General features: G+C 45.2%; 2 protein-coding genes across 2 annotated transcripts in view; one reads left to right on the top strand and one right to left on the bottom strand.

Annotated features, from left to right (window-relative positions):
- On the top strand, nt 1-4,064 carry SNAPC5 (small nuclear RNA activating complex polypeptide 5). The gene is made up of 3 exons (XM_079125762.1): nt 1-174; nt 2,308-2,400; nt 3,214-4,064. The coding sequence occupies exons 1-3, from the start codon at nt 85-87 to the stop codon at nt 3,325-3,327; spliced, it is 297 nt and encodes a 98-aa protein (XP_078981888.1). The 5' UTR covers nt 1-84; the 3' UTR covers nt 3,328-4,064.
- Nucleotides 4,065-6,494: 2,430 nt separating this feature from the next.
- MAP2K1 (mitogen-activated protein kinase kinase 1) overlaps nt 6,495-26,062 on the bottom strand; it is a 77,682-nt gene continuing 58,114 nt past the window's right edge. Inside the window, exons 6-11 of the mRNA XM_079125721.1 lie at nt 16,238-16,362; nt 13,514-13,715; nt 12,404-12,468; nt 8,638-8,699; nt 8,188-8,233; nt 6,495-7,494 (exon numbers count right to left, since the gene is read on the bottom strand). Of these exons, the coding sequence (XP_078981847.1) occupies nt 7,381-7,494; nt 8,188-8,233; nt 8,638-8,699; nt 12,404-12,468; nt 13,514-13,715; nt 16,238-16,362 (614 nt within the window). The 3' untranslated portion in view covers nt 6,495-7,380. The remainder of the gene's footprint in view (nt 7,495-8,187; nt 8,234-8,637; nt 8,700-12,403; nt 12,469-13,513; nt 13,716-16,237; nt 16,363-26,062) is intronic.

The raw sequence follows: 26,062 nt of genomic DNA, 5'->3' as shown, positions 1-26,062 counted from the left end.
ACCGCGTTTCCGGGAATTGGCAATGGCGTCATCACCGCGCGACAGGTCGACGGCGCGTGGAGCTTGGCGACTTGACGAGGTGAGATGCTGAGCCGGCTTCAGGAGCTGCGCAAGGAGGAGGAAACGTTACTACGACTGAAGGCGGCCCTGCACGACCAGCTGAACCGCCTCAAGGTGACCCCATCGCCCCACCATTCCGCCTGCGTGACCATCTCCCCAGAGCTCAGCCTCTGTGGCGTCTACCTCTGCCGCCGGTTCTCCTGGCCCTCATCTGGCAGTCGCGGCGCAGACCTAGCAGCTTACAAACAAACTCGTGTAGTTTATACACCTGGCGAGCAAGCTTTCGAACATTAGGTCCCACATCTCTAAATCTTGACCTTGTAGGTCTCGAGAAAAGACAAGTGCAGACCCCCCGCCACTCTCCCATCAATGCTGATGGCCCACACCTCACACGCTGAGGACGTGCCCTCTTCTCCAACGCTCATCAAATTCCCACCCACCCTTCTCTTCCTGAACCCCCTTCTGAGCCCGTTTGCTAGTTTGTATTGCCTCTTGAAATGGCTGTAGTATTGCAAACCAAGAAGAGACCTTTGAGATCTTCCCGTGGTGTGAAAGACATTAAACCCTGGGAAAGGAACTTGTCCCAAAGCCTAGAATTCCTAGTAGTTATTCTCGGAGCTGTTACTGACTTCATGAGTTTGAAGGGTGGGGATTTAGACCTGTTTGCATCACTTTCCAGACCTGTGGATAATTCAACCCTTGGGAGATGATCATGATAACCCCTGTTCAACTGTCTTATTTAGGATTTTGAAGTCTGAATGATGTGAGGATTACAAAAGCCTTTTATAAACTGAAAAGCATTTTAAAATTTTGACTTAGCAAAATAATAAGCTTTTCCCCCCAAGGTAGTTATAATGACCCATAGTTCTTTCTCAATATGGCAACAGAACCCCTACAAGAACCTAGTGATTGTATGGATGATGATCCCCCAAACCCAGATACCCTGATGCTTCAGGAAACACCTCTATTTTCTGTTCCCCCATCTTTGCTTTCTCATTACTGACAGTGTAGACAGATTCAGGCCTGGAGAATCTGCTTGTCTGTGGAGTCAGAAGGTGACACCTGGCCTTTTGTGTGTGTGGTACTGGAGATTGATCATTCTACACTGAACTCCGCCCCCCCCCCCCCCCCCCCCCGCCCCTTTTCATTTTTTGAGACAGGGTCTTGATAAATTGCCCAGGCTGATGTCCACATCCGAATTGATGGCACGTTGTGTTTTCCTCTGTAACTGCTAGGTCTTGGTGAATGTAAACCATGATTTAGCTAGAACACTTACACTGCCTGTGTGCCACACATGCTTATAATCCCAGTGTTACTGGCAACTAGACCAGGAAACCTGCCTGGATCTGGGCTAACCAGATTCAGCTGCCTGCCCACATAAGAAATAGGTAAACGGTGGTAAAGTTTTGATCAAACTGCATAAAGTTCATTTTTCCTTTTTCCATCGTTTGCCTATTTTTAAATGCAGGTGGGTGGTTGGATATGACCAGTCAGAATCCAGGTAGGTTCCTTGGTTGTGCTGCCAGTAATACCAGTAACTTGGAAGACCAAGATAGAAGGATCAAAAGCTCAAGGCTGGACAACTTTGATACTCTGTTCCAAAAAAGGTGGCGGTGGGTTGTGATTGTGGCTCAGTGATAGAAGCCTAGCACATGTGAGGCACTGGGTTCAATCCTCAGCACCACATAAAAATAAGTAAAATAAAGGTATTGTGTCCATCTACAACTAAAAAAATATTTTTTAAAAAGTGGTGGCAGGGCTGGGGATGTAGCTCAGTGGTAGAAGGCTTGCCTAGAATGTGGGAAGCTCTAAATTCAATCCCTAGTAACACACACACACACACACACACACACACACTCCACCTTTACAGTCCAAAGGGAAGAGACTGGAGTCTATTCCTCTCTTTAAAAGGCAGGGAAAGCAGCTACTCAGGATGCTGGGGCTGAAGGATCACAAGTTAAAGGCCAGCTTGAGCAAGTGAGCAAGAGCCTGTGTCAGAATTTAAACTGTTGAGGATGTGGGTGAGTGATATGCTTAGCATGCTCAATGCTCTGGGTTCAATCCCCAGTACTGCAAAAGAAGTAAAAATAAAAGGCATGAAAAGCTTAAGATCCCCTGCCCCAGAGTGGCACAGTGATGTCTTCACTCCTTTTCAAGATGTCACCCTTTTAAAGTATACCAAGGAATTTACCCGCATAAATAGCTCAATGAAATAGTAAGGAAGTATCCTTAACTCTTCTCTTCTAGGTTGAAGAATTGGCTCTCCAATCAATAATCAATTCTAGAAAAGGGGATGAGATGATGTCATCTTCTCAGCCTGTCCCAGAACAGTCGCATGATGTAAGTAAAATCAAGTACAGGCAGAGGAAGAGTGTGCAAAGTTTGCTATGCTCCCCTGCTGCTTGGGTGGCCAAAAATTGTAAAGCATATTGTCAAGCCCAAAGGACTTGAGCAGTGATGATTTTTTTTTTTTTTTTAAGTTTTTTAATTTTGGTGGTGGTGGTGCTAGGGATTAAACCCAGGACTTTGCATCTGCTAGTCAAGCACTCCACCACTAATGCTGTATCTGCAGCCTTGAATCAGAGTTTCTAGTTTAAGAAGCTAGCTACTCTACATTAGTTGGTTACGCTTTGACCAATTTAGGGAGCCTCCACCCTCCTGGTCACCCATTCTCTCTGTTTACTCAGATGAACCCTGGGAGAGTGTGAAGATCTTTGTAAGAATGTGTCAAACACAGAATGTGGCTCAGCTACAAAGCACAATACTGAAAGATGAATTTCAATCCTCATCCTTCTCTTACCACATGCCTTCAAGGAAGTCAATAAAATCATACTCTTTCTAAATACATTAAATGTGAGCAATTCTGGATGTTCTGAGCTAAATCATTTAGTCTGCACAATTCTTAAGTTAGAGGTTTCTCCAAGAACCATGTTTGTAAATGAGGTAACATTCTAGTCAATCTGGGAACATTTTACTCTTACCCCATTTTGGCAATAGGAGTGAGGTATAACTTGGAGGAATAAGATGTAGGAAAGTGACCAGTCATAATGCTGGGGGTGAATATGCAATTGAGATTTGATTTTGATACACTTTAAGAAATCGATGTTTTGCAGCCAGTATCCTTCTACTAATCTGTAATGTCTTGGCTAACAGATGTTGGTGCATGTAGACAATGAAGCATCAATCAACCAAACTGCGCTGGAATTGAGCACAAAGAGCCATGTGATGGAAGAAGAGGAAGAGGAGGAAGAAGAATCAGATTCCTAAAGGGGGAGGAGAGCCAGAGTTAGTTATAAAATTTACATTTCTAAGCCTCAGGCACTTTCTTCAAAGAAGTCCTATGGCCTACTTGAAAGAGAAGTGAGAACCATAGAAGGAATGTCTCATTGTACAAATTGCTTCATCAGTGGTAACTCAAGTTTCAGAATGTTTTAACAAAATCAAAGATACAGTGTCTTAGAATTGAATAATTTGGATGGTGCAGTGTCTGTAATAGGATTAGATTTAGTAGTTAGGTTCAAACAAAATTTCCCCTGAAATCCTATTGAGAAAGTCTGGAATTTGCAAAAAGGGCAAAGTTTAAACATATGCTAGCCTTTCCAGTCAACAACGCCTCTTTCAAGAAAACCAATTAAGTGCTGTTTGTGTGCTACTGAACACTTGTGAACAGAGTTAGATCACAGTCTAGGAGAGAGACACACAGTCTAGGTGAAGGACAGGACCACTTGAGAGCACAAGCTGCTACCACATGACAGAGGCATGGAAACACTGCCATCTTAGTCTGCCTTGTGTGGCTATTACCACATCTAGATTGAAATATCATTGATAAATGGTGCTTCGAAATAAATTGTAACTATCATAGAGCTTGCTGGTTTCCAGAAACCAAGGAAGAAAGCAGCATTTCCTCCTCAGGGAAATGGCAAGATCACCTAAAATGAAACCCATTTCTGGCCCTTAGAGAGGAGGAAGATATCAAACACTGTGCTTGGGAGATTGGATTTTTTTAATAAAGAGATGACAGCTACAGAATAAGAGTTGTTGAACTTTGTATTTGAAATGGAGATTTAATTCTGCATATTGTCCCTTTTCTACTGAATATTCTATAAATTCCCCTGCCCAGCTAATAGACAATGCAAATTAAGAACCTCTTCACACAGAACTTATGTAGCTATTCCAGAAGGGAAGAGGAATATTCTTTTTTGTTGTTGTTAAATCAATGTTTCATTAAGGTTATTTTAAGCTACTCTTACAGGAAATAGCAGGAAGTTTAAATGATATGTTGCTTGAAACATAAGAGTTTTGGGACAGAATTCATCAAGGTGTACATTTTTGGAGTCTGATTTAAAGCATGAACATGAGGGGTTTTGTTTTAATTTTGTTGTTGTTATAAAGGGACACAATACCTTTATTTTATTTTTATGTGATGCTGAGGATCGAACCCAGTGCCTTACACATCCTTGGCAAGTGCTCTACCAACTGCACCACACCCCAGCCCCAAACATGGGTTTTTTAAGAGCTGGAAAAGTTCACTACGCATTCTAGCTCTACTGCTAACTGGTAACTGGTTGCTTGTTTTCACGATGCTTCACAAATCTGACTTTCACATCTGTAATGTGAGGATATTCACGTCTGCTCCAGCAGTTTCACAGGTTAAGATGCCAGTGAGATATCATTTAAAAAACCTAACTATTACTGATGTCTCAGTAAAAGGAAGTTCCAAGCAGAAATCTTGACAAGGAATTCAAAACTCTTTAAGACTGATGCTGGGAACATCATTCTTGAAAACAAGATAATTCTTGGTAAAAATTACTGGAAAAAAATATTTTGACTAAAAATGACATACATTTAACTATGGATAGAGAATTAAAACACCCCTCAAAAGAAACCACTCATGAAAGCATTTACATTCTGGGTTTTATTTTTTAAATACTAAGGATGAAACCCAGGGAGACAACCACTGAGCTACATCCCCAGCTATTTTAATTTTCTATTCTGAGACAAGTTTTTGCCAAGTTGTCCAGACTGGCCTTGAACTTTGGGCCTCCTGCTTCAGCCTCCCAAGTAGCTAGGATTTACAGGTACATGCCGCTGCACCTAAATCCAGGCTTTAGATACCAGCTTAAGCCATTCTTTCCCACAAAGGATGTGGTTTGTTCATTTTAATGAGACATTCTCAATAGCCAGGCATTCTCTCCTTGTTGGCAAGACACAAGGTGTAGGTTTTAAAACTCAGCTCAAGTGTTTAGAAGTTGAAAACATGTAAGTTAGAACAGCTGTTGGCCTCATGAAAAAATTTTTTTGACTATCGTAGGCAGCAGTGTATATGACACTGACCAGTTTTTAAAATCCTGGCTATATCCCAAGCCGTGGTAGCTCCAAAGTGGAACTACCTACTTTGGATATTCATTACCCAAGTTCTCTTTTTAATCTAAAAATGAAATAGCCTTTTTATTTTTAAACATATACATTGGGTTTGGTTTTCTAAAATCTGCCCTTTCAAAGAATACAAGAGTTGAGATCCAGATGAGCAGCTTCACATGTTATTTAAAGTTCCACATAATTTTTCAGAGGAGAGCACCAATGACCAAATGGGGACATGGTGTGTGTGTTTGGTACCAGGGATTAAACTCAAGGCTGCTTAACTACTGAGTCACATTCCCAGCCCTTTTTATTTTTTGAGACAGGGTCTCATTAAAGTTGCCTAGGGCCTCTTAGTTGCTGAAGTTGGCCTTGAACTTGTGATCCTCCCTCCTCAGTCTTCGGAGCTGCTGGGATTACAGGTGTGCACCACCACACCCAGTTTACAGCTTTGATTACTGTGATTCCACTGCCACCTCACAGGCATGACAAAGCTGGCACCAGACACATTTCTCCTTTCCAAGAAGGTGGAGTTAAGTGTAAGTGGTGCAAGAAGAGAATCCATGGCTCAGTGTAACAAAGTAGACTAACTGGCTCTGATTGGATAGAGGCTCCAAAGCCTGCAGGACTCAGGTGAGCAGGAAAACCCCAGCTCAGCTTTTTGTTAATGGAAAATGGGGAATGTTCACTGAGAAATGGCCTGTGATTTTTCTCAGTCTTGTTCCCAACCCCCACCTGCTGCTTTTCCAAAACTGTGTAGAAAATGAGAGGAAAAGAAGAGAACTGTTTACAGGTCTAAGGACAGGTGGTTGAAAGTCACAGGTAAGGGTAGTGTAGTAGAAGAGTTAGATTGAAATCACAGGAAGTCCCATTAGTCCAACGCCCTGAATTTGTTCTTGTTGTGGTGTGTTATTTCTGCCTTTCAGTCTCCTTCCTACCTTCCCCACCCCCACAACAAAGCTTGGTTAAATCATTTGATTTCTTATATACTAGAGAAATTGCAAAACCTACCACAAAAGTAGAAATACCTTTCATCCTTTAACTTGATAGTATATTTATTAGAATAAGAGACTAGATTTGTTAAACATCTGGATTAAAATGATTAAAAGGGTTTTCATACATTTTTTTTTTTTTTTTTGGCACTATACACGTTGTTTACAATAGCATTGGTACTTGGATTGGGGGAAGATAGAAATCTGACATATTTTAATGCCTTGATTCATTCGTGACATTCAAAGTAACTCCACCATTTTAGAAACACTAAACTTAATGATACATATACCACTTACTACCCCACACAGTATATTTAAAAATAAATATAGAAATACAACCAGAAGTCTACAAATCATGGTAGACAGACTGGTGAAGCCCCAGCTATCATGGCAGTGAAGGGCTCTGGCTAGATTTTGATGGAACTGCTGAATTCTACATCAAAAGCAAAAGATAATAATAAAATAACATGATGTACACTTTCTGATGCTCATTTTCATAGCAGCAAAGCATGCTTCACATGCACTGCCTGTGAAGGATCTTATAAGGCTCCCTCCAGCTCAAACTGAGAAGGTACACCTGGCAAAAATGAAGTACCACCAAGTGTTCAAGAATCCTGAAGATACAGGCGGCCAGCAAGTCGTGGAGCAGGAACAGCAGTGCAAATGTCAGTAAGAATGACTACCCACAGTCACCAAAGTGTCACTGTATTTCAGCGTGGCATGTGTTTTGATCAACATACACACAGACAGCCCCAAGCACAAAGCCAATCCACTTAGGGAAATAACAGTAGTAATAATAAAGACAGTAATATTAAAAATGACAACAAGTACAGTTTTGGCACATGCTGTGTTCTTCATCCTTTGTCATAAGTGAAATGCACGTCTGAACAGAGACAAGCATGGGAGAGGCCCAAAAGCAACGTGGCACACCACTGGGCAGAGGATTTGCTCTTTGCTGCTTCCCAAAGGATTAGACACCAGCTGCATGGGTTGGTGTGCTGGGCTGGTTAAGGCCGATGGTGGAGCAGAGCCAACCTGCAAAATCCACTTCCTCAGCATCAGATCTCTTGATAAAAGCATGAACCTGTAAAAAGGAAACAGGGAGAGGTGTTTAAAAACCACCAAGAGAAGGAAAATCCAAGAGTCACATCTAGCACCTGTGCCACACTTGGAAGGAGCTCCTGGCACCTGCCCTTGAGCAGCAATAGAGCCAGCTGCAGGCCCAAAGAGGCTGCTGCCTCTGCCAATTCCAAGTAACGAGGCCCTGGGAAAGTCAGTCACCTCTGAGTTTTGCTCTTGCAGAATGAAACAGGGATAGTGACCTCCCCTTCAAGACCTCGCAGACTTTTTAGGAAAGTCAAAGGCAATGATGGAGATGAGTGCATGTGACGCTACAGGCCACAAAAGCTGTGAGGTCTGGATGTTAGATTATAACACTTGCTGCCAAGCAAGAGGAGGCAGGTGGAGAGGTGGGGAGTGTTGCTGTAAGGTAGGTCAGCAAGAGAAAAAGGCCTGGCCTCACAAAGGTGATAGACCGGTCCATTCTTTCCCTTGACTGCCTTAGTCCCTTCCTCCAACATTCCAGCTGTGGTGTGATCTCAGCCTTTTCTTTAAACTGATGGGAGGACAGAGACTGGTGTTTGGGGGTCTGCAGCCTCAGGCTCAGCTGTGCCACCGTGGTCAGGGCAGAAGCAAGGAATGGACTCAGTACTGGATAGATGACAGGAGATCAAATTAATAAATAGGTGCTCTAAGAATCTGAAATAAATGGACTTACCATGAGTTGCTTCAGATCTGCTCTCTCTGCAGGGTTTTTTATTAAACTGAAAGGGAAAAAGGTAATGTGAGAGCTTCTGCCTGGCGCTGGTTCCGATTCAAATCGCTTCTGTTTGCATGCCTTTCCCCCTACGCACTATGGGCTCTGAGGAGGAGTGCCAGAGCCTTATTCATCTTCCTGTTCTGGATACGATATCATGCCCACAGTACTTAATGACTTCTCGCTGAATTAAATGGAGGTAAAAAAGCGACATGCCAATGCATGGACAGCAAGTGCTGGAAGCAGCAATCATTAAGACATACCACATAAGCCCTGGCCCTCTGTGAGAAAGGCTATGGCAGCAGCCAGCGGGTAATCAGGAGAAGAAAGGGCAAAGCTGGTGGGCTCAGAAATGGGGTGGGAAGCCTGACGAATCCAGGTACCCTTCTGGAAAACAAGGAGCAGACTTACCATTTATTCACAAAATCTTGAAATTCCAGACTGAATACTCCACTGGGCAGTTTTGGAGGTGGCTGCAGATACATGTCAAGACATAAGAAATGCTAGACACCCTGCTCCAGCCATCTCTTCCCATCCCAGTCCCACCTCTAGGCAGTGCTATGCCCCAAAGACAAGCAGCTATGAGAGGCCTCGCTGCCTGCTAGGTCACCCTGTTGGACCCAATAGTCTCATACAGAACAGTTAAAATTGAGACCACATTGTATTCTACCATCCATTCATCTGGTGACTGAACAAATCACTGTACCTCTGTGAGCCTCAGTTTACTCTTAATGAAATGAGAAGGTTGTGTTTACTGATCTCTGGGACCCTTCAAACTCTGACACAAGTGTGGCATGGAAATATCACCAATAATTCTAACAGCAACAGCTAGGGGAATGTGCAAACCACCAGGCTTGGATCAGGCCTGCGGGAGCAAGCTTTTAAAAAAAAAAAAAAGACCCGTTCTGAACCCTGGGGAGGCAGAGAAAGGGAAGGTTAATAAAACATTAACTGGAAGGGGGTTAATCATTTTGAAGAATGTTGTCTGTATACTCCAGAAATGAGGCCGTTTTTCAGGTCTCTGATACACTGGTAACAGATCTCGTGTTCCCATGGCAATTGTGCAGGGCTGCATGGTATCAGGCCCGGGAGCACAGGTTCATGATGCTCCAGGCAGTCCAGGAAATTTGAGTGTATTTATGTGACCTGTGCTGGGAACTGTGTAGCTCCCTCCAGTGCTTAGGATGTCACTGCTCTGTGGCCTAAAATCAACGGATGATTCAAGATTAAAAATAAAACAGGTACAGTGGCCGCAGCCATCATTACTCTGGAGGCTGAGGCAGATCACTTGAATCCAGGAATTCAGGACCAGCCTGGGCAACACAAGAGACCCCATCCCAAACCAAAAAAGAAAACACTGATACCCTATGAAAAAGTCCAGCCTAGCCCTCTTCCCCTGAAAGGTTCTGTCAGTCTGAACTAAGGCTGACTATAGCCCAGCTCTTGGGAATAGTGACCCAGGGCAAGCGCTGGCCTGCAGGCTGCCCCTGGTGCTGAGGGGATGAAGGTCTACAGGCCAGTTTCCATATCTTCTCTGTGGGAGGGAGCTAGCCAGGAGAGGGATGTGTGCCAGGAGAGGCTCCTGGTAGGTAGGGGGTGGAGGGGAGGGGGTTGGGCAGGAGCGAGGGTACTGGAGGGAGTAGGTGGTAAAGAACAAAGAGTACTAGGGGGAAAGACCTGAGCTACTTTTTTCCTTGGAGCCTTAGTTTCTTCCCCTGTATGAAGGAGATAAAACCAATTTGGCCCATCTCAACAGTGCTTGGAAGAAGTGAGGAGGAAAATGTGGAAGAAAGCAGCACCAGTGCACCTAGGAGAGTGCTTTAACCTGGGGCAAGTCCTGCCTTAGTAGGACTCCCAGGAACCTTTTTCCTGACTCCAGAAACACAACATGCTCTGCCTTCCTTAAACCCTTAAGCAGCAAGGATCAGAACCCAGACTTGTGTTCTTCATCCCACAGTGCTTAGTTTAAAGCTCTGTAGACAGCAGAGAGGTAAATTAAATACCCTAGTACAGTCTATCAGCATCTAAAAATATATTTTTTAAAAACTACCCTGGTGTAGTGAACCAGTGAGTGATTTATTAGCCTCCAGGGCAAACCAGGATTTCCCTTGTTGAGTTTGTAATAGACAAGGGTACATTTTTGAGACCTCTGGGGTCTGGTTTCAGAGAATGGTAAAGTGTTAAGTCATTCTGCTGGTTTACTGAGGACAAGAAGGGTGGTACTCTACTTGATACCTCAGCTACTGTGATGCGCTGACAGATCTGACTCCATGAGAATGTTACAGGCCAGACTCTAAGGGAAATGACTAAACAGACTCCATTTTGCTCTGAGACTCCAAGTTATGTAGGAAATAAGCTTCTCCCATGGGAACACCCCACCTCTGTGCCCATCATCAGTTACTTGGTATGACATGTTTAATAATATACAATGGCAACTCCTATGTAGTAAAGAATTGCTCTCTTTTGATTCCTATTGCTCCTAAACAATGTACCATGTAAACAGTGATTGTGTGGATGTTAGCAACCATTCTTTAGTTTGTACCTAGGTAAGGGTCATTTTGACCCACTTCCCCCTCTGTCTCATGATGTTAATGTGTAATCTCGAATCATAGCAACAGACAATTATTATTAATGTAATTTTTGGTATAAGAACCCCTACAACCCTGTGGTCGAGGCTGTTCTCCCAATAGCCATTTTTTTGGGCATCGTGTGAGACAGTCACCGGCCGGCTTAATAAAGACTCTCAAATTTGGACTTCTCAGTGGTGATTGGTCTGTTCTTAAGTTGCGCTCCATAACACTACTTTCTAAACATGCCAGAACTTGTCCCTTCAACTACCAAGGCTGTTCCCGTAGTCAGGAGTGCTGGCCCTACTATCTCCTCCTAGAATCCTGTCCTGCCCCCCCAGTCCAGCTCCCACCTCCTGTGAGAACCTTGGGCTTCATCACCAGCTTTCCACTCACCCCAAACCCAAGTTTGATGAATGATTCTCAATATGTTCCTTCCTTGACCCTTTTGTCATTTAAACTTACTGGCATATATACTTCGCAAGTATATGTGCTCTTTGTGGTAAAGCTGATAACGGCAATAAGAAAATCTTTATTACCTTTAATGTCACTCAGAGAAAACCACTATATTTTATTCCTTCCTAGATTTTATAGGCACATACATACATATATACATACATACATAGTACACTAACTGAAAATAGCATACATACTACTTTGTAATCTGCTGCTTTCACACAATTTATGAATATATTCCATATCTATTTCCACACTCATTTTAATTTTCCTAGCTTTCTTTTTTTTTTCTTTTTTTTTTTTTTTTCTTGGTACCTGGGATTGAATCTAAGGGCACTTACCCACTAGGACAGCTCCCCAGCCCTTTTTGTATTTTATTTAGAGTTGGGGGGTCTCGCTAAGTTGCTGAGGGTCTTGCTCAGTTGCTGGGCTTTGAACTCACACTCCTCCTGCCTCAGATTCCCAAGCCACTGGGTGTGTGCCACCGTGCCTGGCTTTTCCTAACTTTTAAACAGCAATTATAAGCAAAAACCCTACGCTGCAATTATACATGCATTTGCCTTGCTTTCCCCTCCCAATCACACAGTTTTTGAAACTAGATTTGATTTTGCATCTTTATATCTCTGCCCTACTATCTGGGCCACAGTGCTTGGTATACAGTAAGTGCATTAGAGAGGTTGGTGAATGAAGGCATGAGAGCATAAAGGAGCAAGCTGAAGGTCCTAAATCTTGGAAAGGAAGGACTCAGAGCTGTAGAAAGAAGGCAGGGGACACTCCTGCAGTTTCTAAACCAGCTACTCAGTTCCAACAGCAGGAGCCATAAACCAGAACACAAACATCCTGGATGCCATACTGTGGGAACAACTCCCTGGTCTCCCAGGCAACTCAGCCATGGGTATTGGGACAGGGGTAGGGTTGGGGTGGAGTGGGCAGTACTAGGAATTGAACCCAGAAGCACTCAACCACTGAGTTACTTCCCCAGATTTTTTTATTTTGAGACAAGGTCTTGCTGAGTTGCCCAGACTAACCTTGAACTGACAATCCTACCTTGCCTCCCACAATAGCTGATACATAGGTAGGGGCTACCGCCCAGCACCATGGATATTAAGGGGAGGGAATAAATTCCAAGGTCAAGGAAACCAGGCGGTACTTACCTCATTGACTATGTAATCCAACAACTCAAAAATTGCCATGGGAGGTCGACTGTCCATTCCATATGCTACAGATTTTGCAAAAGGGAAAAAGAAAATAGTTCTCAGAAACAGAAGGTTACCTGTCAATATGATGCAAGGGACTGAGCATGGATCGTAGGGCCCAGAACAGGGTTATGGGCAATAAACAGAACAGCCACAGATAAGGCCTAAACAGAGGAGACTAGCAAAGGCCACAGAGTCACCTGGTCAAGGTACAAGTCTGGGCTCTGCCACATCCTACATTTGTGATCTTGGGCAAATCAGGTGACCTCTGAGACAAAGTATTGAGTTATCTTTCTTTTTTCTAGTAATGGGAACTGAACTAAGCTACATCCCCAGCCCTTTTTGTTTTTTATTTTGGGACAGGGTCTAAGTTGCTGAGGCTGACCTTGAACTTGCGATTCTTCTGCCTCAGCTTCCCAAGTCGCTCAGATTTCAGGTATGTGCCACTTAGTATGGCTACTAAGTATAGAATTTTGTAAGGCAGACATAGGTAATAAATACCTCTGCCCATTCCTCTTCCTTGATATTATGTGAAATAACAACTAAACAACTCAAGGACTTAACTGTGGGTGTGTTGTTGGTTTTTCCCCCTATGCTGGGGACTGAACCCAGGTCCTTCCACATGCTAGCCAAGCGTTCTATCACTGAGCTATACCTGACTTATCTTTAATTCTTCCTGAACCTGTGTTTCTTCCTTTCATATCCCAGAGTCACAGGCCAGCCTCAGGAGCCACATGGACTTTAAAATGTCAATTTTATGTTATGTGAATTTTATCTCAGTAAAAATAAATCTACCAAAAATGTCATGACTAAAAAGAAAATTAATGTATATAAAGAGCTAATAAGCACAGCACCTAGAACAGAGGTCCTCAACAAATGGTGGGGAGTTGTTCATGGTTATGATAATTTTCTGCTTTCACCTGAAGACCCCTGCTTCTCCCCCTGGCCCCAGCTTGCCTTCCAGACAGAGAAGCAGTGCTGGCAGAATGTACAGAGAATCTGCTCTCCAGAAACCCCTTACAACAAAGGACCCCACAGTTCAAGCTGGGGACACAGCAGGCCACTCACAGCTAAGGGGCCTCCCGGGGGTCCTGGGCCTGGGTGGTGTCTCAGCCGCATCTCCCTCCACCTGGCACCCAAACATCAGCTCCAGCTCCTTGGCATCTGGAGGAGGGATGGGATACCTCCCAACTGCCATTTCTACCAGAGAGAGTCCCATGCTCCAGATGTCTGACTGCACAGAGTAATGAGTCCCCTGGAGTCTTTCTGGCTGCAAAAGAGACAGAAACACAGTTATCATCACCTGAGCTAAACAGGGCCCTGGTTTTGCTGATATGTTTTATATTCTTCTGTCCCTTCCTTTGGACAGCTCACATTCTGCTTGAAGAGCTCCACAAACATCCTGAATTTGACCTCCCATTTGACTCCAAATATCATATTTAGCAAATCCTAGCTGGATTCATGGTTTTGACCCCACCTCACTGCTCTGTCCCCCATGTAACCCCCACTAAGCTGACAGCATCCAACCCACTGGGCCCTAGCTACCACTTCAGCCTGTGGTTCCAGCTTTGTTCATCCTGGCCACTATCTTGCATTTGCAGGGCAGCCTCTCCCAACCCCAGCATGAAAGGCTTATCTTGTCACCTGAGTCTAAAATAGGAAGCTTCTTTCATGGGTCATGAATGAAGCAGTGCACTGGGTTGAAGGAACAAAGGATCTGAGGTGAAGTTCCAACCCTGGGACTTACAAGCTATGAGATGGTGAACCTCAGTTTCCTGATCTGTAAAATGGGGCTGTTGCTGACGGTAAAAATAGTAACAACAACATGACAAAACACCCACCCTTTTTACTAGTGTTACTGAGGTCAAATCAAATGAAAACATGTCAGATATTGCAGAATTCTATACAAATGATTTGATGTTGGTGGAAAGACTCAAGGAGAAAAAAGTATATAGTGCTATTCAAAAGTCATTTTTACTAAGTATTATTTCAAGTAGTACATGATTTCAAAATCGTTACCAAAATAAATCTGTATTCTGACCATAGTTCATTTATTTAGACATCAAATTAACTTCTCACATAGGATTTTTCACTAACACTGAACTATTTTGGAACTGACCATATAACCACAAAACCCAACCACTAAATCCTAGATCAATATGTCCCAGGGCCTATTAATTGATTTTGAACTTGAGAGTTGGCAATTGAAGGGCCCAGGGTGCCAGCTGTTTAGTTATGAGCCACTTAGGGAAGAAGTGATAAGGGGATGACAGGGAGAGAACGCTCCACTGTGGGTCACTTGAGTACACACGGGTGGGGATGTGTGTCAAGCAGTGTTGAGTGGTGCTGACAGCAAGGGAAGGGCCAGCAAGTGGGAATGACAGTATGTGCATGGTTTTCAATCCTGGCTTGGCAAGGTTACATGGCTATTCCCTTAACCCATCTGAATCTAGATTTCCTCACCTTTGAAATGGGAACAATACTCTTTACCGGATGAAACAATTGCATGGAACAAACGAGATCATTTAAGGATGTGAACGTGCTTTGACAAAGAGCACATAAAACGTTGTATGTTAAGGTCTCCTGGGCCTCTGAGCTTGTCTCCACAATCACCTCTGGCACTTACTGCTGCCTTTGTAAAGACCACCCAGTCTGACCTGGCAGAGATGGGTTGGTACTCATCCAGACTCGTGTTCTCACCTTTCTCTTTAGTCAGCCAAACATTCCACTCACCAAGCCTTCCCCTCATCACCTGCACATGCCAGAGCCCATGCCAGATGCCAAGGGATAAGAGAGTTGCCCAAAGCCTTCCCAAGGGGGAAAGAAAATGATCTTATGTTGACGTAGCTATGGGCATGGGACAGCCACACACAGCACCCTGGTGACAGTGGGAGCCAGCAGAGTTGTGAGCAGGAAGAAAGACCCCCAAGATGGAATGTTGGAGGAGGGAAGACCCCCAAGATGGCTGAAGTAGAGCAGAGACTCCAGCCAGGGGACCAGGTGTGCTACAGTGAAAGGCAGGGCTAGTAGTAGACATGTACTAAGGAGGGAAAGAGGCAAGGTGGAGGAAACAACTAAATAGACTCAGGAGTTGGGGGCACCAGATGCTACAAGAATGGGGAACTGGAAAGGGAGGTTAAGCCAACTTCTGCCTTGGAAAACAGTGATACTATTTACTGCTAATAGGAAAGGAGATCTCGCTGATAAGCGGATGAGGACATATAATGGGGGGGTTGGAGGGGTTAGCGTTCGGGTTAGAGATAAGGAGGGTGGTAAGAATGGAGGAAGGAAGGACTGTATAGAGGGAAAAGAGGGGTGGGAGGGAAAGGGAAAAAAAAATAACAATGAATCAAACAACACTGCCCTATGTAAATTTATGATTTTTAATAAAAAAAAAAAAGAAAAAAAAATAGGAAAGGAGAAGGTAGGACAGTTTGGAGTGGGGTCATGCCTGAGCTTGTTGGGTTTAAGGGTTGGTAGATAATCAGGTAAAGATGTCCAGAAGGTAGCTAGAACTCAGTCCCTTTGGAATGGAAGCCAAGCTCTGGAGTTGGGATGGTACAATGTCTTCTAGTGAGTTAACACTCCAATTATGAACCTAGGTCCATGAAAGGCCAACTCTATCTTCCTGTTAGACTTCAACTCCTCAGGGAGGACCACTGTGCCTCACCCCTCATTTCTTGGCCGTCCCCTCATCACCCAGCATAAGGCTCTAGCTCCACAGGGAAGGTAATCACTTGGCTCCTCTCTGACCAGTTGAGAAGCTCCAGAAAGGGAACCTGCTGTTCATACCGACATGTAGGATCTTGTGCCCACGAAGGAGTTGGCCATGGAATCAATGAGCTGCCCGCTGACCCCAAAGTCACAGAGCTTGATCTCCCCGCGGGAATTGACTAGGATGTTGGATGGCTTGACATCTGTAGGAAAGAAAAAAATAGAAAAGTAGGGAATTGACATAAGGAGACTGGGGAGGGGAGAAGAGTCAATGTTTCCTAGGAAGATCAGCCTCGACACTGAGCCAAGACAACATCCCAGGCCTCCAACACAGGCAGCCCTTAGCTTGCAAACACTGAACACCAGAGTCCTTTATTTTCCCCTTTTCAGGGTCCAAGGAAGGGCTGTCAGGGAATGAAAAGACTAGTAGCTGGAGAAGCAGGACAGAAAGCCAGTAGATTACTACATTTTGAGGATACAGACTTGGCCAAATGACCCATGAAAAGGAGTTAGTTCTCATGAATAGCCAAGATTTCAAAGTCTGTTGCTTCAATGTTTGGATGTGAGGTGTCCCCCAAAATCTCACATGTGAGACAATGCAAGAAGGTTTTGAGGAGAATGATTAGGCTGCAGCCTTAACCTAATCAGTGAACTAATTCCTGATGGGATTAACTGAGTGGTGACTGGGGGCAGGCAGGATGTGGCTGGAGGAAGTGGTTCTTCGGGGGCGTGGCTATGGAGTATATATTTTGTATCTGGAGAGAGGAGTGTCTCTCTCTCTCTCTCTCTCTCTCTGCTAACTCATCACCATGTGAGTGCTTTCCCTCTGCCACACTCTTCCACCATGATATTCTGTCTCACCTCAAGCTCTGAGGAATGGAGCCAGTCTTCTATGGACTAAGACCTCTGAAACCATAGGCCCATAAATAAACTTTTCCCTTTTAAAATTGTTCTGATCAGGTCTTTTAGTCCCAGCTGTGAAAAGGCTAACTGAAACATTCAATCACCTCTGATGGCAAGACACAGATATGGAAGATATGAGAAGCAGAAAACACAAATAATAAGACTTACATGCTCATTGAGGCTGCAGATCAAAGACTAATAAAGGCTATTAATAAGACTAATAAGGATTCTATTCTTGAACTCTGTACCAACACAGAGCAATGGAGAGGGTGCTAGTTTATGATTTTCTTTTCCTGAAGTCACTTACCTAAAAGTCAACTCACTTACACCTGCTCTGTTAGTCAAGGTGAGCCTCTGGTGATTCAAGGCCAGAGAATTTGAGAGACCTGCAAGCTGCTCCTCAGAGTCAAGGCCATGTGCGAGCATACGGTTTTCCCACTTCCCTGTGCTCATATCACCACCCACTCCACACCCTCTGCTGCCACCAATAACAGGCCACTGGCCCTTTGCAGAGAGCACTCAACTTTCACAAGTCTTTTCTCCCACCATCTCCTTTGATCGCACAACTGAGAAGTGGACAGACCAGGGTTATTGTCTTGATTTACAGGTAGGAAAACCCAGGCTGGGACTTGGAGGTCCCTAGACAAGGATTTTGTGAGCAGACATCAACAAACAATGAGAGACTCACTCAAGGGCAGGCCATGTCAAGAGCAAAATCCTAAGCCATGACAGGGAATCTTTTTGTGTGTGTGATGCTAGAAATTGAATCCAGGGTCACACATATGCCAGGCACGTGCTCTACCTCTGAGCTACAACCCCAGCATGACAGGGAACCTTTCCTAAAAGTAATATGGACACTATAATAGAACATCTGGAAAAAAATCAGAGGAAAAAACCCAAACCACCCATAATTCCAACCTGCCAGAACAGTTATTAACATACTGGGGATTGAACTCAGGGGCACTGAATCATTGAGTCACATCCCCAGCCCTATTTATTTATTTATTTATTTATTTATTTATTTATTTTTTTAGTTTTTTTTGTGGTGCTGGGGATTTGAACCCAGGGCCTTGTGCTTGAGAGGCAAGCACTCTACTAACTGAGCTATATCCCCAGCCCATTATATTTTATTTAGAGACAGGATTTCACTGAGTTGTTTAGCACCTTGCTTTTGCTGAGGCTGGCTTTGAACTCACAATACTCCTGCCTCAGCTCCCCCAAATCCTGGGATTACAGGCATGTGTCACTGCCCCCGGCAAATGCATTTATTCTTTCTTTCTTTATTTATTTATTTTTGCAGTGCTGGGGATAGAACTCAGGGACTTGTGCTTGCAACACAAGCACTCTACCGACTGAGCTATCTCCCCAACCCAAATGCATTTATTCTTAAACAAATTCTAACAGGTCTGTTTGAGTATCTTTCCAAGAGCAAATTGAAAAAAAAAAAAAAAAGTCACCCTTAATCTGCCAGCAAGCCCCTCCCCTGTGAGGGAGGACAATACAGGGCACATGGTAGGTGTTCCAAAAACTCTTGTTAAATGAACAGATCTAAACTCACCATGTACACATGCAAGGTAGCATAAACAAACACACACACACACACACAGAGCCACGGTGTGGTCTTTCTAAGTCCCAACCCTCATCATGTCCACCCACAGCATTCAGATCCAGGAAGGGCTTGAACAAGGCGCACAGGAGATGAGAACTTCCCAAACCTCTGGGCAACCCCAACCTTCCACCAGGAGCGGCCTTAAGGGGCATCTGGTTCTGCCCTTCATGGTGACAAAGGGTCTAAGCACGAAGGGCCCAGGATCTTGTTCAAGGTCACTGGGTAAAGCTAGAAGCAGAACCCAGACCTTCTGACATCTGAACCCATCCGCCTCCTGCCAGTCTTGCTGTCATATTCTTTAGCTGTCTCTGTCACCTAATGGTCACAGAGAACCAACCACATGCAGGCACTCTGCACCTTCCAGGCAGACAGAAGTGAAGAAATGGATCAAGTCCCCACTGTTAGGAAGCTTAAATTTTAGTGTGCAGAGACAATGAATAAATCAATGAAAAATGTGTAATTTCAGCGAGTCTCAGGGGCCATGAAGGAAATAAAATAAATACACAAAACCATGTAAGAGCAGAAAGTGAAGGGTGCATCTGTGATGGCTGGTGAAGGTGGATCTCTGCAGGACACTAAGCAACGACCAGGACAGAGAGGGAAGGAGCATGTGGCCTCTGGGAGAATTATCGGAGATAAGCTTCAGAAGGTGAGGGACTAACTGTTCCTTCCCCGAGCACAGTGTCAAGACAGGTCCTAATAAACACTTTCAGCCAAGGAGCAAGTCCAGCAGCTGCTCATGGGAGGCGTCCATCCTCGTTCCTCAGTGCCCCTTTCGGAGGACAAACCCATGGAGGTCACTTGCTTAGGATATGGAATAGGACACTATAAAATAGGACCAAACTGGGAAGAGGGAGGTGTGTGACATGCCTGCTGGGACATAGGAATAGACAGCAGTTCAACATAAGTCCAATACAAGTCCCCTTTTTCATACCTCCCACCACATGCCACACCTTTCTTCCGATGCTGAGCACACTGCACCGCCACACTCCCTCACCCATCCCCAAAGCTCCAATGGCCTGTTGGGTGTTACCTGTTAGACCTTGTTTGGGAGCAAGACAGGAGCACTGGTTAAAGGGGCAGGAGGCCTACATCCAAATTCTGATCCTGTCACCTGCTCTACATGCAGCTTTGGGTTGCATTTCCCTTCTCTAGGCTGTGATATGCCATCAGTAAAGTGGTGACAACTGCATCTCTTTAAACATCACAAGATGAAGACCAGGATCAGAGTGATCAAGAATGGCATATAGCAGCACGCTACACCACAGGAATACAAAGACTGGTGATCTCACAGGTTGCCCTCCCAGACCAGCAGTTCATGGAACCAGGTGCCCGTCTTTCCCCAGCAGGGAGCAGTCCTCTCTCCTGGCCCCAGGCTCCTTCCTCTGCTGGCGCAGCCCCTTCTCTCCAGACTGCAGCTGCGCTCAGGAGTGGCTGCACTGCCTCTAGCTGTCCTTGCATCTGATTTCTATTCACATGGCAAGCAAGCCTCCTTGTTCAAACTTACATAACACTGCTCCCCCCTCTACCCAGGCTGTCATCTCCAGCTTCCTGCACCCACCCCAGCAACAACACTGCCTGGGAGGCCGCAGAGATCTATGGCATTGGAGAGAAGGAAAGGGATCCCCTGAGGGGTTTTTCCCTGCTGGAACAGGATCTGGGAGCCAGATGCACTGCACAAGGCCCCTCCTGGTGACCTGGACACACCAACTCACTAAACTCTAGAGTATGCAACTGGAGCGGCCAGGCCAGAGCATGCTCTCCACCTCCACCCCACCATCAGGAAGCCGCAGCCAAGCCACACTCCTCTGGGAGCAGAAAAGGAGTACATGATGTCAGACAGGTTCAGAGTTCACTTCCTGATCTCTATCAGCAACTGGAACTAGCTTCACATTGTAGCCAGCTCCTCCCCACCATGCCTCTCCCCAGTATTTTCCCCCTTCACTCTGTCTGCATGACAACCAGAACTCCAATGGGAGAGCCCCTGTATAGAGCCTGCTATGGCTGCCCTCTGCCTCAGGGCACAGTCCAGGACCCTTTTCCTGGCTTTCTAAACCTCCCACCAATTCTTCACCCTCAAGGTATCTCACTGATCTACAACCAGCTCAGGCTGGCCTGCCTCTGTCACTGCACAAGGGTGTCGCCTCCTTACCTTCTCTTCTGCTGGTCCCTGCATCTGAAAATCCTCCTTTCCACCCACTCTCTTGCCTCCACTTCTAGCACCAAGTTCTTCTGAGTCTCCTTCCCAACATGGGATACTGCCTCGCTCCTGAGTCCTGGGGGATTTATCTGGACTTTCTCTCACACTGTCCTAATAGATCCCTCAGGGTGGTTCAAATGCCAGGCTCAGTCCCTCAGGCCTCAATCTCTATTCCTCTTCCCTCCCACCACCTCTTTGGTACTAGGGATTGAATTCAGGGGCACGACATTCCCAGCCCCATCAATTTTTTGAGACAGGGTCTCACTCAGTTGCTGAGGCTGGCCTCAGATTTGTGATCCTTCTGCCTTAGCCTCCTGAGTCACTGTGATTACAGGTGTGCGCCACCACGCCTGACTCTCAGCTTCTCTTTCTGATCCTTCAATATGAAGAGGCGATGGTGAGGAGCCTCAGCAAAAAGCAGGACAGACTACATTCTGGAAAAAGAATCCACCACCCACTAAGCTCCCGGGTTGATGGATTTTCCTAGGAATCCCACAAGATGCTAAGATGGTATACCTAACGCTGCTCTATCTCTGCAACAATGGGTAAACCTTCCTTCCCCAAAAATGAGCACAAGAGGGTTGGCAAAGCACTTCCCCAGCATGTGTGAGGCGCTGGTTCACTTCCCCACATCACAAAACAAAACAAAACAAAACAAAACACACCCATAAGAACAAGGAGACCGTAAGGAAAAATAAAGGGAACAAAGTATTTTTTTCTGAAATTTTCTGCCACAGAAATGACCACTGTCAAAGCCACCTGAAATTTCCCCCAAGAGCAAGTATCTTGAAGTTTAACTTCGTAGCATTTCTCCCCCTCTAAAACAAGGAGTTTGGATAAAATAATTTGGGAGCCATTTGTTTATTCTACAAATACTTATACAGACTGCCTGCATGAAGCCATAAGTAAAAGGGCACAGTCCCTGTCTCTCTCTTCAAGGAGCAGGGTGATGGAATTCAACAATAACAAGAACATGCTGATAAGACCTGGCCTAGTAGGTGCCCCAGAGCCACAGCTGTGCGGGCTCTCCCTGGGTCTGCTGGGCTCAGTTGAACCCCCGCCCCCATCCCTCAGTCTTCTAGTTGCATCCATTCTCACCCACTGGGAAAGGGACAGGAGGACCAGAGCCTTTTATCAGCACTCTAGGGGAGGGAAGTTCAGGTGGGAAAAGGGGGTTACAGGTTAGCTAACTGAAGGGTTTGAGATTTTTGAATTATCTTTGCTATGCAATTAACTTCGTGAGGCCATGGGTAGCAGCGCGTGGCTCTCAACTCATCCATGGCAGCTAGCTCCCTTTCCCTTCTGCTTTCCATCTTTAGAGAAAGGTTCTTAAGACTTCACCAAAGATGCTAGAAGAAGTCACCGTTTTCAAAAACCTCACTTGCAGCTAGAAGTGTAGCCCACTGGTTAGAACACTTGCCTAGCATGCCCAAGTCCCTGAATTTGATCCCCAGCACAATAAATAAATAAATATATGTTTAAATTTCATTTTTTTTCTTTGTTTTTTAAACCTTCAGCTCTCATTTAGCCCAGATCATCTCACTTTTGAGTCCAGCTTTTGTCATAGATGAGCCAGTCTGGCTGCCATGTACCACTCTGCTCAGCTCTCTACGGGCCCTTGCTCCTTGCCTTGCACTTCTCTGATTCTCTTGGCTTCCCACTGTCGCAGCTGTCTTCTGCCCTTCTGTTCCTGCATGCCCACCTTCTTCCTTCTCATCTTAGAGAATGCAGTTTCCTGTGATATTACCCAAATCAAACAAAATGGCAGAGGAGCTGGGCATGGTGGCATATGCCTTTATTTCTAGCGACTTGGGAGGCTGAGGCAGGATATCACAAGTTTGAAGCCGGCCTCAACAACTGAATGAAACTATATCAAAATAATAAAAAGTGCTGGGGATGTAGCTCAGTGGTAAAGAGATTGCCTAGTATGCATGAGGCCCCGGGACTGATCCCAGCACCACAAATAAATAAGAAGAAAGAAAATGACATGGAGGGAATCAGCTAGAGGACTGCTGTACACCTTGGTTCATTCTCAGCTAGGCAGGCTGGCTTCACAGGGGTGGCACTGATTCCAGTTGCTTGGGAGAATTTAGCCCACAACTCTCTCTGGCTGTCATCAGCATATCTGTGTGACTTCTAGCATCTTTGGTGAAGTCTTAAGAACCTTTCTCTAAAGATGGAAAGCAGAAGGGAAAGGGAGCTAGCTGCCATGGATGAGTTGAGAGCCACACGCTGCTACCCATGGCCTCACGAAGTTAATTGCATAGCAAAGATAATTCAAATTCAGAGACAATCTCAAACCCTTCAGTTAGCTAACCTGTAACCCCCTTTTCCCACCTGAACTTCCCTCCCCTAGAGTGCTGATAAAAGGCTCTGGTTCTCCCCTCCTGTCCCTTTCCCAGTGGGTGAGAATGGATGCAACTAGAAGACTGAGGGATGGGGGCGGGGGTTCAACTGAGCCCAGCAGACCCAGGGAGAGCCCGCACAGCTGTGGCTCTGGGGCACCTACTAGGTCAGGTCTTTTAAACACATCCTCTTCAATACATCACAAGGGTGTGAGCGAAGCACTATGAGCCCCACCCACAGATGAGGAAAGCTGAGGCTCGGAGTAGAGTCATCCCATCAAGGCTGCACAGTAGGGAGAGGTTTCTAGACTCCTCATGGAGTGCTCCTGCCAGCACCCAGACAGTCAGGGCCCAGACAGCAGAGCTCATGGTAAACTACGAGGACCGGTGCCCCAAAGGTTCAGGAAAGTTGTTAGGAAGCTGTGGTTTGGGGAAGAAGTCACTGCCATTACAGAGGCAATAAGTTCTATTTCTGGGAAGCACATTTGACTTGGGGTAGAATGAAATCCTGCAAATCGGGTAGTAAGATAAAACACTGCCCTCAGGTTGAGCAAGTGAGCATGATGGCTCTTCCTCAGCACCAGCCGATTCCCTCCCCACAAGTCTAACTGCACAGCCCTGCTAGCAGCAGGAACGAGAGCTGTTTCCCACCTCCTTCTGATTAATAACCACGTTCAAGCAGGGAGCTCTGGGAGGAGCAGCATGCCTGTCAGGTCCTAACAAGTAACTAATTTTATCCCCTCCACTTTCAAGATTTTTACAACCAAGCCCAGCAACTGCATTTAAAGAGTTCCCTCCTTCCCCTCCAAGATGCATTAGTTTTTAAAATGTGTTCATTCTCTGCTCTCATGAACCCCTCCCCGACAATTCACAGCTCATCTCTGAACCAAAAGGAACAAACTCTGACACTTAAACATGAGGTGATGTTGCAAGAGAGTTCAGGACTTACTTGGTTTTGTTAGCACATGACAATCAAAGTGGTTCCATTGGGGGGCGGGGCCAGGGGTGAAGAGAGAGGGGTGTAAAAACCGAAGGGAAAGGAAAAAGGGCAGTAAAGCAAAAAGCTTCTGGGCCCTAGATTCCCTGACACATTTCTAATATCCCCAGAGTCACAACTGGCAGAGCAGTCCCAAGACAAGACAGGGAAATTGAGATTCCACAATGAAGTCCCTTGCCAAAGATCAAAAAGTAATCTTTCAATTAAAAGAAACCTGCATTCAGCTGGGTGCAGTGACACACACCTGTCCCAGCAACGCAGGAAGCTGAGGAAGGAGGATTGAAAATTCAAGGCCAGATTCCGCAATTTAGTGAGACCCTGCCTCAAAATAAAATTAAAAAGGCTGGGGATGTGGTTCAGTGACAAAGGACCCTGAGTTTAATCCCCAGTACCAAAAAAAAAAAAAAAAAAAAAAAAAAGGAAAGGAAAGAAACAAACAAACCTGCATTCTAGCAGTACATTTCCCTCTCCAGACTACGTGGGTTACCTGGGAGGAGAAAAGGAGCAGACTCGCACTCCCCCAAAGCCAATCAACCACCTACTGACAGGAACACCATGCTGACTAACTTAGATACTTTTCATATGCTATTCAAGAGCAGAAATTAGCTCAAAACTTGTTTTGACCTGATGAAGGCTAATTATGCTCCACAGAAAAAGAGAGAGAGAGAAGACCATGGTAAAGGGGGACAGATCACATGGAAATCTGTTCATTTTAAAATGGAGAATGGGAGAGAATTTACAGGAAGGCCAGTACATTTAGGGTGACCTGGGATTTGTCCCTGGGTCACAGCTCAGCATATTTCATCAGACAAGTCCAGAAAAAAGGCGAGGAGGCTACTCACCAGTCATTCCTAGTTAGCTTTATTTAGGCAGGTCCCTAAAGAAAAAACTTAGAACTTTTAGAATGGAGTGTCTGGTGACACACCCGGGGCAGTCCTCAGTCAGCTGACCCATGAGACCTGTCTCCCCTCTGAGAACACTGCTTGGGGAGGATGCTCCTTCCTCACACCCACTGTGGGTTCCAGGTGGAGAATGATGATCAGAGAACCCTGTTCCCTGGACACAGGGCAGCCCCCACCCAGGCTGGGCCACTTGTAGCTAACATCCCCCTGCCAGGGGCTGCCAGTAGGTCTGGGCACATGACCCACTCATGTTAATGAGAGTCCTTCCTCAAAATTACCAAGCTAAAGCCAGGAAAAGCTCTTTCTTTTCTGGTAAGAGACTGTGAAGCCAGAAGCAATGATTATAGTCTAGTAGACACAGCTGGCCTGAGAGAATGGAACCAACATTGAAAGAGAAACAAATGAGAAAAAGAGCTAACAACACCTTTGTGTGTGTGTGTGTGTGTGTGTGTGTGTGTGTTTGCTGGGGATTGAACCCAGGGCCTCAGGCATGCTAGGCAAGCACTCACTGAGCCACATCCCTGGCCCCTACCAAAGTCTTTTATAAGTACATTCTAATGGAAGCATAAGAGTTAGTGGTATTTGAGTTCCTTGACAAAATTATCCCTCAAATCAATCAATCACATCCCTATCCTTCCTGAGATTTGGTTAGCTAAGCCAAAACAAAACAAAACAAAAAAACCTCAAGAACTCTAATACCCAGTGATTCTTTCCATAAATTACAATAGTAACTACGACATTTGTGTGGTATGGAGACAATACCACCAATTTTTTTTTTTTAATGTTTTAAGTTGTTGATGAGTCTTTATTTTTTATTTATTTATTTATATGTGGTGCTGAGACTCAAACCCAGTGTCTCACACATGCCAGGCAAGCGCTCTACCACTGAGCCACAACCCCAGCCCCAGTACCACCAATTTTGAAGTAGTGAGATCTGGTGTTTAAAT

Source organism: Sciurus vulgaris (genome assembly GCF_902686455.1).
Source record: "Sciurus vulgaris genome assembly, chromosome: 2".
Classification (NCBI taxonomy): Eukaryota; Metazoa; Chordata; class Mammalia; order Rodentia; family Sciuridae; genus Sciurus; species Sciurus vulgaris.
This window is presented reverse-complemented; position numbering and strand designations above follow the sequence as displayed.